This window comes from Rattus norvegicus, chromosome 6 (assembly GCF_036323735.1).
Source record: "Rattus norvegicus strain BN/NHsdMcwi chromosome 6, GRCr8, whole genome shotgun sequence".
In the NCBI taxonomy this organism is placed as follows: domain Eukaryota; kingdom Metazoa; phylum Chordata; class Mammalia; order Rodentia; family Muridae; genus Rattus; species Rattus norvegicus.
In genome coordinates, this window is record NC_086024.1 from 54,174,823 (window position 1) to 54,189,940 (window position 15,118).

Genomic DNA, 15,118 nt, shown 5'->3' on the forward strand with positions numbered 1-15,118 from the left:
TTGTTTGTTTTAACCCAGTGCACTGCAGAATTTCCATGTTCAGGAAATGCTTGGCAGACTACAAAAACTTAGTGATACTTGTGGGAAGAGGATAGGAAAGGGTGGCACATATAGTAAGTCACCTTTATACTTGAACTTCACTGACTCCCTTTTTACTAGACTGTAGAACACTCCTCATCACTTACCAGAGTGCCTGGTGCCTATTCCCATTAACTCTGTGTTGGGAGAAATACTTACTGAGTGACAAACCATCAAGCGATGACTGGAATTGTGCTTCAGAAGCCAAGAGCAGTCTGACCTCTAGGCTTGTAGGTTGACATGATGGTTGAGAAGAGAGACTGTCGCCTCTCCACAGAGAGAAGGCCAGATGTTGTCAAGATTTGCATGGAAGAAGAAGGGAAGTTGCTCTAGAAATTATTTAAACCCCACCCAGAGTTTCTACCCCTTCCTAAGACCATTTGGTTCCCAGGTAAAAGACACACACAACCTTCATATTCACAATAAGCTTTAAACCGCACAAGGGCTACTATCCTCTATGCTACTGGACTCTTCTTTCCTATCATAATCCTGAGTTATTATTGACTATGTTTCATCTGGGCTGCTCTTAACTCCAGTTGGCCAGCCCTCGGGCCACTTACTTTATGCCTCACCTAACCTGTGGCGGCTTCTCTTTCTTCTCCACTTTCTTCTCATGGTTCTCTTCCAACCCCAAGCCCTGGAAACCTAAACCCCACCTATGTCTTTTCTGCCCATCTGTTTGCTATAGGCAGCTTCCCCCCCCCCTTTTTTTTTCTTTATTAACTTGAGTATTTCTTATTTACATTTTGAGTGTTATTCCCTTTCCCGGTTTCCAGGTCAACATCCCCCTAACCCCTTCCCCTCCCCTTCTTTATGGGTGTTCCCCTCCCCATCCTCCCCCCATTACCACCCTCCCCCCAACAATCACGTTCACTGGGGGTTCAGTCTTAGCAGGACCCAGGGCTTCCCCTTCCACTGGTGCTCTTACTAGGATATTCATTGCTACCTATGGGGTCAGAGTCCAGGGTCAGTCCATGTATAGTCTTTAGGTAGTGGCTTAGTCCCTGGAAGCTCTGGTTGCTTGACATTGTTGTACTTTTGGGGTCTCGAGCACCTTCAAGCTCTTCCATTTCTTTCTCTGATTCCTTCAACAGGGGTCCTATTCTCAATTCAGTGGTTTGCTGCTGGCATTCGCCTCTGTATTTGCTGTATTCTGGCTGTGTCTCTCAGGAGCGATCTACATCCGGCTCCTGTCGGTCTGCACTTCTTTGCTTCATCCATCTTGTCTAATTGGGTGGCTGTATATGTATGGGCCACATGTGGGGCAGGCTCTGAATGGGTGTTCCTTCAGCCTCTGTTTTAATCTTTGCCTCCCTATTCCCTGCATCTTCCCTTTTTTAACCTATCAGAAATAACTTAGGGGCAGGGTCACCAGGGTCTACTTGAAGACTCCGGGACTTGGGGGACTTGGGGGACTTGGGGGCCCATACTTAGCATTACAATAGACAGTAAGACCAAACCTCAACAGGAAGTTTATACTGAGGAAAAGTAGAAAGGTTGCTGAAGGGATTGTAAGCAGGGAATGTGACAAGATAGGCAGTTAATCCTAGGAGTGAAATAGTTCTTAGTAGTGAAAGGCCTTTGCTAGTAATGAAAAGAACACTGTAGACGTAGTCATTGACCCCTAAATGGGAGCCTACAGAGACGGTTGGAGTCAGAGAATGGCAAAGAAGAGTTTAATAAGAGAACTCCACTTGAGAACTTTCATGGTGTTACAGGACTGTCACAAACACTTCTTTATTTTGTCCTCATTCTTGCAGTATTCCAAGAATGGAAATCTGAGGAAGGTCTACCTCTGTATACTACCGCTCAGTTTGTAGGCTTTACGGAGGATGATAGCTATCTTTGAGTTGTAAGAGCTGAGCTAGTGTGAGAGGGATCTGCTGGCTGCATCTTGGGTATTTGGATCTTCTAAACAGGCTAGAAAGAGTAGGCTGTTGCACTATTCCTTTAGTCTCAGGGGACCACCATACAGTTCATACTGTACTAATGGCTGAGCTTTATACTTAAGATGTGGTCTTTAATAGGTGTTCCATTATGAAGCATGTTTGCAAAGGTGCTTATAACTTTTTAAAAGAAATTCTTGTTATAACTATAGTTTATAGCTATTATTTACCTTTTTCAATTTTTATTGTTCTCATAGTCCAGAAAAGGCGTTGAAAGATTCCCTGCAACCTTATGAGGCTGCTTACCTCTCAAAATCCCTGTCTCGACTCTTCGATCCCATCAACTTGGTTTTTCCTCCTGGTGGACGTAACCCTCCTTCCTCTGATGAGCTTGATGGGATCATTAAAACTATAGCAAGGTACGTACGCATCTCTTGTATAATGGCTTGTATAATGGCCTGCCCACAATGTTTGCTAGTGGCAGTACATTTTTTTCTTTTTTTAAAAGATTAATTTATGTATTTCATGTATGTGGGTACACTGTCGCTGACTTCAGACTCACCAGAAGAGGGCATTGGATCTCATTACAGATGGTTGTGAGCCACCATGTGGTTGCTAGGAATTGAACTCAGGATCTCAGGAAGAACAGTCAGTGCCCTTAACCACTGAGCCATTTTTCCAGCCCAGTAATACATTTTAAATTTACCTCAAATCACTAGTCTAGTGATTAGGGTTTCAATTAAGATATATAGTAACTACTCACATAACGCTTAAGATTCTAATTAATAAAAACATTTAGATACAAATATAGTACATATAGTATAGAAATCACCGGTTACAATCATTTTGTATCTTAGCAAGATGGAACTATCCCTGGGCCTTTTACACCTCTAACTTTTTAGTATTACATGAGAAAACAAATATAAAATAATCATACAAACTGTAAGAACTGAGACATACATAGACGTTTAACCCAGGAATCGTGATAGAAACTGGCCCAGTACCTCTGAGGAGCCTGCTGTGTGCAGTACTCAGGTTTTCAAGTGGATGAGACAGTTTTTCAATTCAAAAGGGAAGACATCTGACAGAGACACTTCTGAGTTCCTGCACACAAGTGCAGTTTGTGCCGTTGGCGTCAGAGGAGTTTAATAGGATTACAAGTCAGCCCTCGGTCTCTGTTGTAGCTGGTAAGTTGTCATAGCTTTGTGATTTACATTTTGAGGAGCAAAAGCAGTGGCTGGGCAACCTTGAACCCTGAGATAAGATTGCTTCAAGTTTTTTCCAGTCTACAAATTGAAGATGTCAGTTTGCAGATGCAATACCCATATGCATCCCTGCAGCTGTGAATGCACCGTACAGTGTTTCAGCTGCCCTGACCTTCCGCCATACACCTGGAGGTGCTTCTCAACTTAATGACTAGTCCCTGCTTAGTGTGTTTGTGGTAGGAAACTGCTAATTCCACTTGATCCCTCTTACCTATTTCTGTAAGTGCTAAGGATGTTGATTAACAAAGGTAACAGCACAATAGTCAAATATCATCTGGGATTTTAAGAATGCTTATGCCTGTGTTTAATAGAATTAAACTGAGCAGTCTCAATACTACATGTGTTGGGGTTAAGGAATTACCACACAAACCATTCAGGTAGTGATCTCAGTTAAACAGGGCTGGTTTATTGACCGCACACCCCAAGACTGATTGATCAGAGAGGACCGTAGCTCCGGACTTGGAATCTGGGAGTTGCGGCCTCAAACAGGGCCAGCTTATAAAGGCTAAAACTTCAAAAATCACAGTGAGCTTATATGCAGGTACAGGAAGCACTATCTAGTCTCTGACTCAAGCTACTTTAGACATAACAGTTCATATTGACTTTTAATTTGATGGGTCCTAAGAGAAGCTTATGGTTGTGGAATTTCTTAAGCTTAACAAGCCTTAATTACCCAAGATGCAATGCACGGATCACATGAAACTCAAGAAGCATAACCAAAATGCAGATGCTTCACTCCTTCTTTAAAAAGGGAACAAAAATATCCATAGGAGGGGATAGGGAGGCAAAGCTTAGAGCAGAGACTGAAGGAACACCCATTCAGAGCCTGCCCCACATGTGGCCATACATATACAGCCACCGAAACTAGATAATATGGATGAAGCAAAGAAGTGCAGGCTGACAGGAACTGGATGTAGATCTCTCTGAGAGACACGACCAGAACGTGTCAAATACATAGGTGAATGCTAGCAGCAAACCACTGAACTGAGAACGGGACCCCCGTTGGAGGCATTGGAGAAAGGACTGATAGAACTGAAGGGGCTCAAGACCCCATGTGAACAACAATGCCAACCAACCAGAGCTTCCAGGGACTAAGCCACTACCCAAAGAGTATACATGGACTGACCCAGGGCTCCAACTGCATAGGTAGCAGTGAATAGCCTTGTTGGGGCACCAGTAGAAGGGGAAGCCTTTGGTCCTGCCAAGGTTGGACCCCCAGTGTAGGGTATTGTTGGGAGGGTGTTAGTAAGGAGGGGAGGATGGGGAGGGGAACACCCTTATAGAAGGGGAGGGGAAGGGGTTAGGGGGCCCATGGACAGGAAACCAGGAAAGGGAATAACATTTGAAATGTAAATAAGAATAAAAATGGAAAAAAAAGGGAAAAATTAACAAGCCTTATAACATACCAAACATAACAGGGTATGTGGTCAGCATGCCCCTGCTCTGAGTCAAGTCATTTTTATGTGTCAGTGACTGGCAGGCATATTGCAGCAACAATATGAAATAGCTGACAGGCATGGAACAAAATGGCTACAGCTATGCTAGTGAGACAGGCCTCAACAACAGGAAAGGGCATTTTGTCAAGTATACTAGTGTTGTCTCAAAGTCTTTCAATTTCTGTTTGTTTTCTTTTGTTTTGTGACAGTCTCAGTATGTATGTAGTGCTGCTTTCCTGGAACTGTCTATATAGATCAGACCTTTAACTCATAGACATCTTCTTGCCTCTGCCTCCAAAGTATTAGGATTAAACGTGTGTGCTACAAGTCCCTGAGTGGCTTCCTTTAGCTTCTTTAAAAAGTTAATCTGGTAAATGTGAAAATTTTATGCACTTGGACTTCAGAGATAATGCATATCTTGTCAATGCCATGTGGTTTTTGTGAGATTTTTAACTCTCAGTGATATTCTTTCCATGGTTTCTGGGAAAATGTCCTCTTTCCTTCTACATACACTCAGATCAAAAGTCCTATCAGTTCACAGTTAAAGTTGACAGTGGACAAGACAGCGAAATACTTAAGAATCTAAGATTTTAAATATTAATGTTATAGTCCCATGCTCTTAATGTATTTATTCTTTACACAGCAGAATGAGCTGGCATAGTTTATACGGAACCCAGGTGTCCTACTTGTCATATGTAATTTATATGTTTAGCCTATGTTCCGCCAAAGTCATCATTTTCATTCATGAGCTGTCACTTCCTTGCAGATGTCTGTGATATGCAGTGCCTCTAATTACACTTATCAGTATTAGCATGAGTGTACACAATTTAGTCTCTTAATGATAGACTGGACCCACACATGGCTCGCTTTTATTAATGTGAAACTGATCATTAACAAAGCCCTTTTTCCTAATGCTTAATTTAGGGAGAAAAATGAAATTGTAGCCAATTCTTGGAAGCAATCAGCAAAATCTATTTAAAGGTTCAGTTTGTTCTTTAGTGGGTATCAGGTTATATGATGCTGATTACTTTGTTGATTAATTATGTTCTAATAATTGAAGTCTGCTTTTGTTTTCTCCAGTGAACTCAATGTAGCTGCTGTTGATGCAAACCTCACATTAGCTGTGTCAAAAAATGTGGCGAAGACCATCCAGTTATATGCTGTGAAATCAGAGCAGCTGGTAAGTGGTGTCCCTTGATTTATGAATCTTAAGGATTGCCTAAAAATTGTTAGTTATACATTCCTTGAGTGGCCATAATTAACATTATAACAAATGAAACAATATCTTCACACTTACATCGGGGTTGTTCTGGTAGGCTTTATAATAATTTTTACAGTAGCATGCTAAGTAATTTACAGAGACTGGCCCACAGTGGTAATTATATTATGAAGCTTCCTACTTTCAATTTCCAAATTATGTTTGCTAATATGGTGCAATTTTCCATTCATTTTTCTTGTAATCTTGACAAATAATTTAGAGGCATCTTTTTTCCTCAAGCTTTGTTTATTAAAAAAGCTGTACAGGGACATAGGAGCTGTTTGTAGGCAATCAGATGACTAATTTTTCTTTTAGACCTTATCTATAAATGTTTATAGCTTTAAAAACACATACACACACAAACATGATATATTTCCATTAGTAAAATTTGATATTGTTTCCAGTAGAAGTTAGTGTAGCTACTTGAGTGCCAGGAAAGAGGTCTCTGAGTCGGCCCAGCAGAGAACACATACGATAAGAAAGAGTCAGCCCTGCCTAACACAGACTTCACTTCCTGTTGAGGGCAGACTGAGGGATAGCACAAAGGCAATAGTCAGAGAATATAGAACTTTAATTAATGTAATAATTAATATAATAATGACAAAAGGCTTTGAAAATGGAAACTGTGTTAACTAAGCTGATTGAATTCATGCTGTTGGTGGTAGTCTATGGCCTAAAATCTCTAGGTCCTCCCAAACAAATATTGAAGATGAGTAGAAAATCATCATTTCCATATTTAATGGAAAGAATTCTTTTTTTAACCTTTAATAATTGAACTTTTTAACCTTCATTTTAGTGGATAACAAGCCTAATCATTAAATAAAATTACAAACAAATAGCCAAGTGATGGTGTTACATACCCTTGATCCTGGCTCTCAAGAGACACTGGCAGGCAGCTAGATCTCTTGTGAGTTCTAGGCCACCCTGGTCTATAGAGCAAGTTCCAGGACAGCCAAGGTTACGTAGAGAAACCCTATCTTGGAAAACAAAACAAAACAAAACAAAAAAATCGTTTATTTTAAAACATTTGTGGAGCAAAGACTGAAAGAAAGACCATCCAGAGACTGCTCCACCTGGGGATCCAGCCCATATGCATGCAGCCACCAAACCCAGACACTACTGCTGATGCCAAGAAGTGCTTGCTAACAGGAGCCTGATAGAGCTGTCTCCTGAGAGGCTCTGCCAGAGCATGACACATACAGAGATGGATGCTTGCAGCCAACCACTGAACTGAGCATGGGGTTCCCAATGAAGGAGTTAGAGAAAGGACTGAAGGAGCTGAAGGGGTTTGCAGCCCATAGGAAGAACAACAATGTCAACCAACCAGATCCCCTAGAGCTTCCAGGAACTAAACCACCAACCAAAGAGTACACATGAGGGACCCATGGCTCCAGCTGCATATGTAGCCAAGGATGGCCTTATCTGGCATCAATGGGAGGAGAGGCATTTGATCCTGTGAAGGCTGGATGCTCCAGTGTAGGAGAATGCCAAGGCAGTGAGGAGGGAGAGATTGGGTGGGTGGGTAGGGGAGCACCATCATAGAAGCATGGGGAAAGGGGATAGGATAGGGATTTCCAGAGGGGAAAGTGGGAAAGGGGTAATATTTGAAATGTAAAAAAATAAAATATCCAATTGAAAAAACATTTTACTAAAAATCAAAGTAACATTTTCTAATTACTCACTGTTTCTTACCAGTAAATAACAGTTTGTGCCATCCTATTTTATATTTTGGCATATTTCCTTCTTTGTTTTAAAATTATAGTTCTTGATTTTTATTGTGTATGTGTGCATGCCCATTAAGTACACATATGCATGCATGCAGGCCACATGTACATGTTAAAGTCACAGGTCAGTTCTTTCCTTCTCCTCGGTCTTCGGGTGTGGTGGCGAGCATCATCTTTCCTGTGCGTCCATGTGCATCCCTCTTCAGTTCTCTCATGGCTTTTTAGAACAGTTTCACTGAGAGCATTCAGAGGAAAATACAAAGTTTTTGGTTGAGGAAAGATTGGAAACATTTTAAAGTAGAATAAACCACTCTGGGTATACATGGAAATTTTAATAGGAGATTTGAGATGAAAGTAACTCCTTAAAAAGGGATTCTTTTTATAGTTTAAAATATAAAGTTCTAATTCGCAAGGTTGAAAAGTGACAGCAGTTAATTCATTGTTGAAACAGTGAAATAAAAGCAAACTAGAAATTCAAATTTAATGAGCATGCATTCAGACAGGATGGTTTTGAACACACCCTGAGAGCAAGCAGCTCTCTAGAGCCTACCTGTACTTCTCTAAGTGCTTGGCATTTCTTGTCTACCAGCACACATTAATATATGGAATCACTGCCTTAATTTATATCAGGAAAAAGGCTAATAAAAAAGACTTGCAAGCTGACTTTTAGTGTTCTGTGGTGTAGCAATATGTAACAAATACTTGTGACACACATTCCAGGACCATGGGCATGGCTTAGTAGGTAAAGTGTTTACCCTGCAGGCAGAGGGCTGGAGTTCCATCTCTAGCACCCACATGGTGCCTGCAGGAGAGAGAGACAGGGTATCCTTAGAGCAGGTTGGCGAGCTACACTAGTCGAGTTGGTGAACTTTGGATTCAGGTATTCAAGTGAGAGATGCCACCATGTATGTGTGGGAGGAGTGTGTGTGTGTGTGCGTGTGTTGGAGAGTGATTGAGGAAGAAACTTGCTGCCTTAGCCTCCATGTATGCATACATGCATTCACATTCTTGCACACATGCACCCACACATGTAAGCCCACATACTGATACACATACACACCATACACTGATAAAAACACAAAATACCTTTACATTTTTGTAATCATAACTTATTAATACATGTTTGTTTACCCCTAAGATTTTACTGTTATTTATTATCAAAGGTATGTATAACATAAACCTAAGTCTCCATAAAAATGAATCTTTAAATCCTTTCTTAGCAGAGAATCCACATTTTAGTTTTTTCTTTTTTTTTTTTTTTTGATTTTTAAAACAGTCACTTGTCTTAACTTGCTGTGCAATGTGGTTTGATCCATATCCCTTAATGAACTTACTGTCTGTCTTCATCACATGTGCTGTGAGGAGACACCATGACCAAAGCAACTGAGAGAGAGAGAGAGAGAGAGAGAGAGAGAGAGAGAGAGAGAGAGAGAAAGCGCGAGCGCAAGCACGAGCACATTTACCTGGAGCTTGTTTACGGTTTCAGAGGCTCAGTCCAATCCTTGTGGCAGGAGTATGGCAGCGTGCAGACATGGCGCTGCAGCAGTAACTAACGACGATGCTTTGATCCGAAAGCAGAGACTGAGACTCTGGGCTCGGCATGGACTTTTGAAACCTTAAAACTTACCCCGGTGACACACCTCCTCTAATAAGGTCACACCTCCTAATCCTTTTAATCCTTTCAAATAGTGTTACTCCCTGATGATTTAGTGTTCAAATATATGAGGCTATGGACACTTTTCTTATTCAAACTACCACACCATGTGGCATTTACAGGTGTATGTCATCATATCTGCCTTTCAGAAAATCTGTTTTGTAACAATTTATTATTGTCATTGCTTGTGATGTGTGTGACATGCATGTTTACAGACACACATGTGCCATGATGTGTGTATGTGGCGGTCAGTTCTCTTCTTCTACCTATACCTGTATCCTAGGGTTGGAATGTGGATTGTCAGTCTTCTGTAGTAAGCGCCTGCTTTTACGCATTGAACCATCTTTCCATCCCAAGAATCCTCTTTTCAGGATAAGATCAGGTCACAAAATAACCACTATTATTATCTGTTTGTGGTAAAGACTTGGCCTGTGCTAAGCCATTTGCATGTATTTTACAGCAATCCTAGTTTGAAATAGAAATATTCATGTGGAACACTGCAGTTTAGAAATCCAGCCTGAGAAAAGTTAGTGGTAGTGCCACTACCATCACGAAAGTCAGCAGGTGGGCATCACCACCAGTGTCTAGACCGAGCTTTAACAGCATTCACTTCTGACATACCTGTCTGTCAAAACTTCAGACTGTGCCATCATCCTGTATGTGATTTACTTACTCACTTTACGGTGTGATAGGGATCTGTATAAAGCACTCACATGGTTCACTTATCTGTGTTATAGTTGTTTGATCTTTCTGCTTCAAAATATAGCTGGACGGTAATGTTACAATTTTACTTTTATAAGTGGGTTTTCAACTGTGTGTGGTAAATACCTTTGTGTATGTGTCCACATATGTCAGTCCAGATGCCCACATGTGTGTGTGCAGGCGTGTACTTGGAGGCTGAAGATTGACATTGGGTGTCTTCTTTGATCACACTCCTCCTTATATCGCTAGGCAAAGTCTCTCTCATAGTACCTAGAGCTTGCCATTTTTGCTAGTCTATTATATACCTTGTCCCAAAGATCCCTTGTCTCAGCCTCCTGGGTTTTGAGATTATAGGTAAGCCACTACATACCCCTGGATTTTATATGGGTTCTGAGTATCTGCATTCTGGTCTTCATACTTACACAGCACTGAGCCATCTCCCTGGCCCTATTATATTGGGTTTTCAGACGAGAGTTTTAAGTAGTGTGACTTACCACCCTTTGTTTTTATGTTTATTGTGTATATGTAAGTATGCACATAGACATATATCTTTGTTCATGTATCTGTGTGTGTACAGGTGTGAGTACACAGTTGCTGTCCATGCAGGTTGAGGACAAAGGTTGATATCAGGTTTCTGTCTTTCTTTACTCACTCCGATCTTACTGTTTTTGAGCAGGTTCTCTCAGTGAACCTGCAGTTCCCTGATTTAGCAAGATTAGCTGCCCAGCCAACCCCAAGAATTGGCCTGTTCCCACTTTGGCAGTGTTAGGAGTATAAGCATGTGGTTCTGTGCTTGACTCTGTACATTGATGTTTGGCGTCTGAACTCAGCTGGTTCAGCAAGCACTTTGTGAGCCTAGCCATGTCCCTAGGCCCTCATATTGTTTGTTATGTGCTTTCCAGAAAGATCTTTCAAGAAAGATCAGCTTCCTGGGTACTCAGGTTTAAAGAGACCAGTACTTGGGTTGGGGATTTAGCTCAGTGGTAGAGCGCTTGCCTAGGAAGCACAAGGCCCTGGGTTCGGTCCCCAGCTCCGAAAAAAAAAAAAAAAAAAAAAAGAACCAAAGAGACCAGTACTTTTTTGGTTGTCTGCATTTACATTTTTTATTCTCTTACACTGGCAGTAGTTGTGAATATGATTAGTTCACTTAGTAGAATTTTGTGTTCAAAATACATGTGTACACACAGGTTAAGTATATAGCTCAGATGGCCTGGCTTTGTAGCACACTCCTCTCATCGAAGCGCTTGGGAGGCAGAGGCAGGTGGATCTCTGTGAGTTTGAGGCCAGCCTGGTTTACATAGAGTTCTAGATAGCCAGAGCTATATAGAGAGATCCTGTATCCAAAAATAAACAGACAAAAACAACAAGAATAAACCTCAGTAGTGGAATATCTGTCTAGTTTACATAAGGCCCTGACTTGCTTCTTAGCACTACTAAACACGCAAATATAAACACAATAAAACACGTTCCAATATATTCCTTTAGGTGTGTGTGTTATTATGTTTTCTTGATATTGATGATATTCCTTAATATTGATGTACTAGAAATTTGTATATTCTGAACTAGGAAAAAAGTTACTGATCTTTACAGTGTTTGAATGAATGTTTTTCTCTATCCTCTGTGTATTGAAGATAACTTAAAATGTTTAAATGGGAAACTTTTATAGAGTTTTTACATATGTAGGATTGCAAGCATTCATAATTAAGAAAATCATAAGCATATATATTAACAAGTATTGCTTTTAAAGTGAATTATTGGGATCTTCCAGCACTAAAATTACTGCCTAGTAATTTCAAGGCATGAAATCTAGACTCTTATTGTAAATGTCAAATGTTTTGAACTATGAAGAATACATGGACATATAATTAAGTTGTAGACTAGTTGAGACAATAACAGAATGACATTTAGTAGAAGGTTTCCATTTCAGTGTGGGTCAGCAGCTTTGTATGAGGTCAGTATTTCTAAATGCAGAGTTTTGTTTTAAAGCTTTGTAAATATATACTTTGTTTCATGAATAATTTCATAGGTGACTTGGAGATTTGACATTTATTCACTTCGGAAGAAAATTTATGTGTGTGTTATTATATGGTGATATAAAGTGACCAGAGTTTATTTATTTTTATTTTTAAAAGGGGTATTTAATGGAGATTTTATCATCATCTATATGGATACCACTCTATGTTGTATAATATCACAGTGATCTCTGCTGTCACATTTAGATAAAAGAGCAAAGGGGATCACGGGAAACAGTTTAGTGTGTTCATGAACAGTTGTGGTGTGTCCTTGGGTTTTCAAGCCAAAAGCACTCTGCCCTAATGCACACATACTGGGCACTAGGCTAATGGTCCTCCTGACTATCAGACAGCCTCTGGCTTTCCTGCCCTTATTTTATCCTTAATTATTTTAAGATCATAGCTTTCTGACGGACTTCCCAGATTTGTAAGTTCTTGACTTCCTGGAAGCTATGACAGATCCTCGTTAGTGGACTGATGATGGCTTGTCTAAAAGTCAGAAGGGTATCCTGGTGACAGAATAATGATAAAAATGCTTATTCTTATTACTAAATAGTTTCAGGAGGAAGTAATCCAAAATTTTCCTGGCACTATTGTGCCCACAGTTCCAGCAGCTCAGGAGGCCAAAGCAAGAATGCCCTTTCATCTCACAAGTTTGAAACCAATTTGGGCAAAAAATATGACCTTTCTTAAAAACTAAAATTAAAATTTCTGTAGAAGTCTGCCAAGTTTCTGTTAGTTGTGTATCATGAGTTGCCATAGGACAGTGCTGTAATAGACAAGCTCAACGGCACTCATTCCCCAGTCTGTGAGGATCAGAAGAGCTGTGAACCAGCTACTTGGCTTGGCTGGGCTTCTACATAGGGTGGCTGACCAGCCCTGATCATAGATAATACTGCTCTGTATGTTGGTAATTTTGGCAGTAGGCTTGCCTCATGGGAAATAGTCATGGACAAAAACTATCTTGGTAAGTTTGGGTCACCAAAGCAACTCATCCACAGTGCAATGTTCAGGGGTTTGGGTGGTCTCTGCAAACACCAGAACCAGCCAAGTAACCTTCCCCTGGAGCAAGAGGAGATCCAGTTCAGCACAGCGCATTTGCGTGGTATTGGCAGTTTATTGTAAGCATATTTAAGAACAGCACGATCTGGGGAAGTTTCCTGGTGTGACGCAATCTGACGTGAACAAGGCGGCATAGTTACATTGAAACTCTTCTCAAAGTACATGTCACTTCTTCCGTTAGAACTCCATGTTTGATCTTCAGGGCCCAGGAGAGGATCTGGTGCGGCCTTTATCATATAAATAATGTAGAGGTCATCTAGGCTATTAGCCACCTCCATTACTGGTTGTGGGAACTTGAGGGAGCCAGGGACAGCCTGACCCTACACATACCACAGGGTTACCTAGGCTATTAGTCACCTCCATTCTCAGCCTTCTAGGTTTTTCTTTGGAAAGACAGCCCTACGTGTTTAACATTCCAGGTTTCCCTAGTGCTGCCTTGTAAGCACAACCATTGGGCTCCCAACATAAGAGTAAAGAATGCAGATGCAAAAATGCTGATGAAGCCATGTCATAGAGCAAAAGGAGGAACATGGCGACAGCGTCAGAGAAAAATCATGACCTCATCCCAACCGAATCCTATCAGTGTGTGTGTGTATGTGTGTGTGTGTGTGTGTGTGTGTGTGTGTGTGTGTGTACACATGCTGTTTTATGCATCTGACTCACCCATCCTACCTGAAGCGAAAGAAGTGCTTGCTTTGAATCTCCCTGCTTAGTTCCTTCAGCTGCCTCCCAGCTCTTTCTGCTCCTAGGCAGGCCTCCAGCCCTTAGTCCTCCTGCCTCAGTTGTCTGCAGTAGCATGCCCAGCAAGACTTTTAAAGTAATTTGGCTTTCCAGAAATTGTCATAGCGAGGATTGGTTTTCTTACTATTAATGTATGTTGGTTTGTTTGAGACAGGGTTTCTCCATGTAGCCCCAGCTATCCTGGAACTCACTCTGTAGACCAGGCTGGCCTTGAATCCAGGCATCTGCCTGCCTCTGCCTTCTGAGTGCTGGGATTAAAGGCATGTACTACATGGCCCAGCAGAAGGATTAGTCTTAGTTGCCTAGTAAGCTTTTTACTTAATTTGGAAATCCCAAGAATATAAAATGTTTATATCTTTTAAAAACATACTAGTGATCAAGTATAGTTTTAAAATCCTACCCTGTTCCAGTGTATACAATACAGCGTACTTCCTTTCTTGTGACTTAGAACAATGCGCTTCGAAAGTATGTTTCTGGGAGTAAGAACTGTCAGCCGTGAACAGTGGCAAGGCTGTGTCAGGACCTTCCGCACAGCATAAACACAAAGACACACAATAACACAGGCATAGTATCCTTCAGAAACGCAAAGAGAAGACCTCCCCTTGTTGCCTCGGGCTGCTAAGAATGTAAGTCTGGTGTAGCCTGAGGCAAGACGGCCTTTCAATGCGCTATCCCAGGATTAGGTCATCAGTCTCACGTTACCAGTACCAGTTACCAGATCCTGAGTGGGGATGGAGGAGTAATGGTAGTGAGGCAGGTATAAAGCGTGCTTCACATGCAGGTACCAAGGATGGACTTGGGGAGAGAAAAGAGAAATTAGCTTTTTCTTAAAAGAAAAAGAATACAATCAAATTTGGTGAGTGTAAGTGAACTCATTTTCATGTGCAGCATTATCAAGCCTCTCTTGTTATCTATTAGTACAGAGACATATTACATGCAGCAGACAGGTGATTCCTCTCACAGTGTCACTATGAGGCTGGGCCATTTGAGTGTACTTGCTGAAACATCCATGAGCAATACCAGGCAGTGGCATGTGGAATCTCTAAGACAACCAAGAAAACACTGTTTCCCTCCCTCTAATAAGCTTAGCATTTTTCAATATCTTAAGATATGCATTGGGGCATATGCAAGCACACAGAAGAGACTCAGAGGCACATGAACCACTACAAACATACCAAAGACACCCAGAAGTAAGCTGCCTGGGCAGCATGTGAGAGCTGGCCCTACCCCTCCTGTGGGCAGCATGGTAGAGCTGGTCCTAGTAGCTTGGGCACAGGAGAGCCTTCCCCAAGAGCAAGAA

At 41.3% G+C, this 15,118-nt stretch overlaps 1 protein-coding gene across 2 annotated transcripts in view; it reads left to right on the forward strand.

Moving 5' to 3' along the window:
* Positions 1-15,118, forward strand: part of Cog5 (component of oligomeric golgi complex 5) — a 297,903-nt gene that overhangs the window by 204,856 nt on the left and 77,929 nt on the right. For both annotated transcript variants that reach the window (XM_039078121.2, NM_001398787.1), the window contains exons 13-14: positions 2,222-2,383; positions 5,746-5,845. In XM_039078121.2, the coding sequence (XP_038934049.1) occupies positions 2,222-2,383; positions 5,746-5,845 (262 nt within the window). The remainder of the gene's footprint in view (positions 1-2,221; positions 2,384-5,745; positions 5,846-15,118) is intronic.